The sequence below is a fragment of the Carassius auratus genome, chromosome 4 (genome assembly GCF_003368295.1).
Source record: "Carassius auratus strain Wakin chromosome 4, ASM336829v1, whole genome shotgun sequence".
NCBI classification, from domain to species: domain Eukaryota; kingdom Metazoa; phylum Chordata; class Actinopteri; order Cypriniformes; family Cyprinidae; genus Carassius; species Carassius auratus.
Window position 1 is genome coordinate 6878218 of NC_039246.1, and position 2077 is coordinate 6880294.

Below are 2077 nucleotides of genomic sequence, written 5' to 3' on the forward strand. Positions count from 1 at the left end.
AGCCAAAACTCATTATATGAATAATAACAACAAAAATATTCCAAGCTTGGCCAGATGCCAGATCTTATATTAAATTAAATTAAATTTATGCATTTGGCACACGCTTTTATCCAAAGCGACTTACAGTGCATTCAGGCTATCAATTTTTACATATCATGTGTTCCCGGAGAATCGAAAAAAAAAATATATACGTAATATGTTATTTATAAAAATGTAAATGTATATTTTAATGTATAATGAGATACAGCTATCAGTTCAAAGTGCTATTTTGATTAAATAGGAGCGCTGCAAGTTTCAAAGTTGCTGCTTTGTTTACTGCAGTTACCGGGGAAACGGCTACATTTCTGGTGAAAAGTGCCACCTTCTGGCAGAGAATGAATTAGCAATGAATGTTAATAAGTCTTTCTGCTCTTTGTTTAAGGTAGACCAAAGCCAAAAACTACCCTTATTTTTGCGCAGAAAACAGCAGTTGTAGATGTGAACCGATGGATCAACCAGAATATAATGAATAATAAAACTCTAAAGATATAGCCTACACTAAGATAGTGACCAACCAATATTAACATGAAGAAAAAACGTTTTATTTTATACTTGTAATAATTTATATTTGTAAATTATACCCATATCGTCAACGTCAACATGTGATTGGGTGAAACTGTTTGTTATACCCCCTTTAAGAATGCTTTTTTACTTAAGTTTGAAAGTAGGAGTAAATTTCACGACATTTTGCCCACGTTCAGCTGCGTTGTTTAACGTTTCCTTAATTTCACAAAGATACATATTTTCTGGTGCAATTTTAATTTTAATCAATTTTAAACCTCTTTCCACACAAAGAACTCAAATAGTGTTTCACATTTTCATGACCTTTCAAGTGTATCTGCAAGTGTGAAGAGAAAATAAAGGTTCTGTTGCACTGATCACAATTAAATCCCGCACAGTTTGCAGGTGTAAGGCTTCTCTCCAGTGTCAGTCCTCATGTGAGCGCTGAGGATTTTTTCATAACTGAAACTCTTTCCACACAGATTACATTTAAAACAGCTCTCTGTTGAGTGAATTCTGAAGTGGTAATTAAAGGTTGCCTTATTTGCGAAACTCTTTCCACACTGACCACATACAAACGGCTTCTCCCCGGTGTGAACGTTCTTGTGATATCTAAGGTTTAGTTTTGTTGTGAAGCTCTTTTCACACTGATCACATGTGAACAGTTTCTCTCCGGTGTGAATTCTCATGTGGTATTTAAGGGTGGTTTTATGCGCAAAGCTCTGTCCACACTGAGGGCACGTATAAGGCTTTTCTCCAGTGTGGATTCTCATGTGGATTTTAAGGTTGCCCTTTTGAGTGAAACTGGTTCCACACTCTTGGCAGGTGAAAGACCTCTCTCCAGTGTGGAGTCTGATATGGACTAAAAGTTTATGTTTCTGAGTGAAACTCTTTCCACACTGACGCCAGGTGAAAGGCTTCTCTCCAGTGTGAACTCTCATGTGGACTGTAAGGTTTTGTTTTTGATTGAAGCTCTTTCCACACTGCTGGCAGGTGAAAGAACTGTTAGCTTTGGTCTTCTTAGCTCTTTTTCATGAAGAACTCTGTGTGGATTTTCCTCCAGTTATGGAAATATATTTCTCTTTCAGATTTTTCTCTTCCATTTCATTCAGTTCTTGACTCTCCTCTTTAAGGGCCATCAGGTCTACAGTGAAAAAAGACAAATGTGAGACATCAAAACAAACAGATGGTATCAGAACTTGTTACCTGTAATCACAAAACCTATTCTGAATTGTTAACTTTTCACTTTCTTTACTTTCAAGGGGCTTTATAACTGCTAATTAAACACAGCTTTAATAAACGAGAAATGGTTTAAAGCGTAATCATACAGAACTTTGTTGTGTATTACATTTTCAGGTAGTTCCTGTGGCTCAGTGGTGGAGCATTGTGTTAGCAGAAGGTTGTGGGTTCGATTCCCAGGGAACACACATACTGGTAAAATAAAAATGAATGGCCTGAATGCACTGTAAGTCACTTTGGATAAAAGCATCTGCTAAATGCATAAATGTAAATGTTGTGTCACTGGGAAAAAAAGATC

General features: G+C 36.5%; 1 protein-coding gene across 1 annotated transcript; it reads right to left on the bottom strand.

The window, feature by feature from the left end:
• Positions 1–794: 794 nt before the first annotated feature.
• Positions 795–1707, bottom strand: LOC113057669 (gastrula zinc finger protein XlCGF49.1-like). The gene has a single exon (XM_026225123.1). It carries the CDS (start codon positions 1479–1481, stop codon positions 924–926), a length of 558 nt encoding a protein of 185 aa, XP_026080908.1. The 5' UTR covers positions 1482–1707; the 3' UTR covers positions 795–923.
• Between the last annotated feature and the right edge of the window lie 370 nt (positions 1708–2077).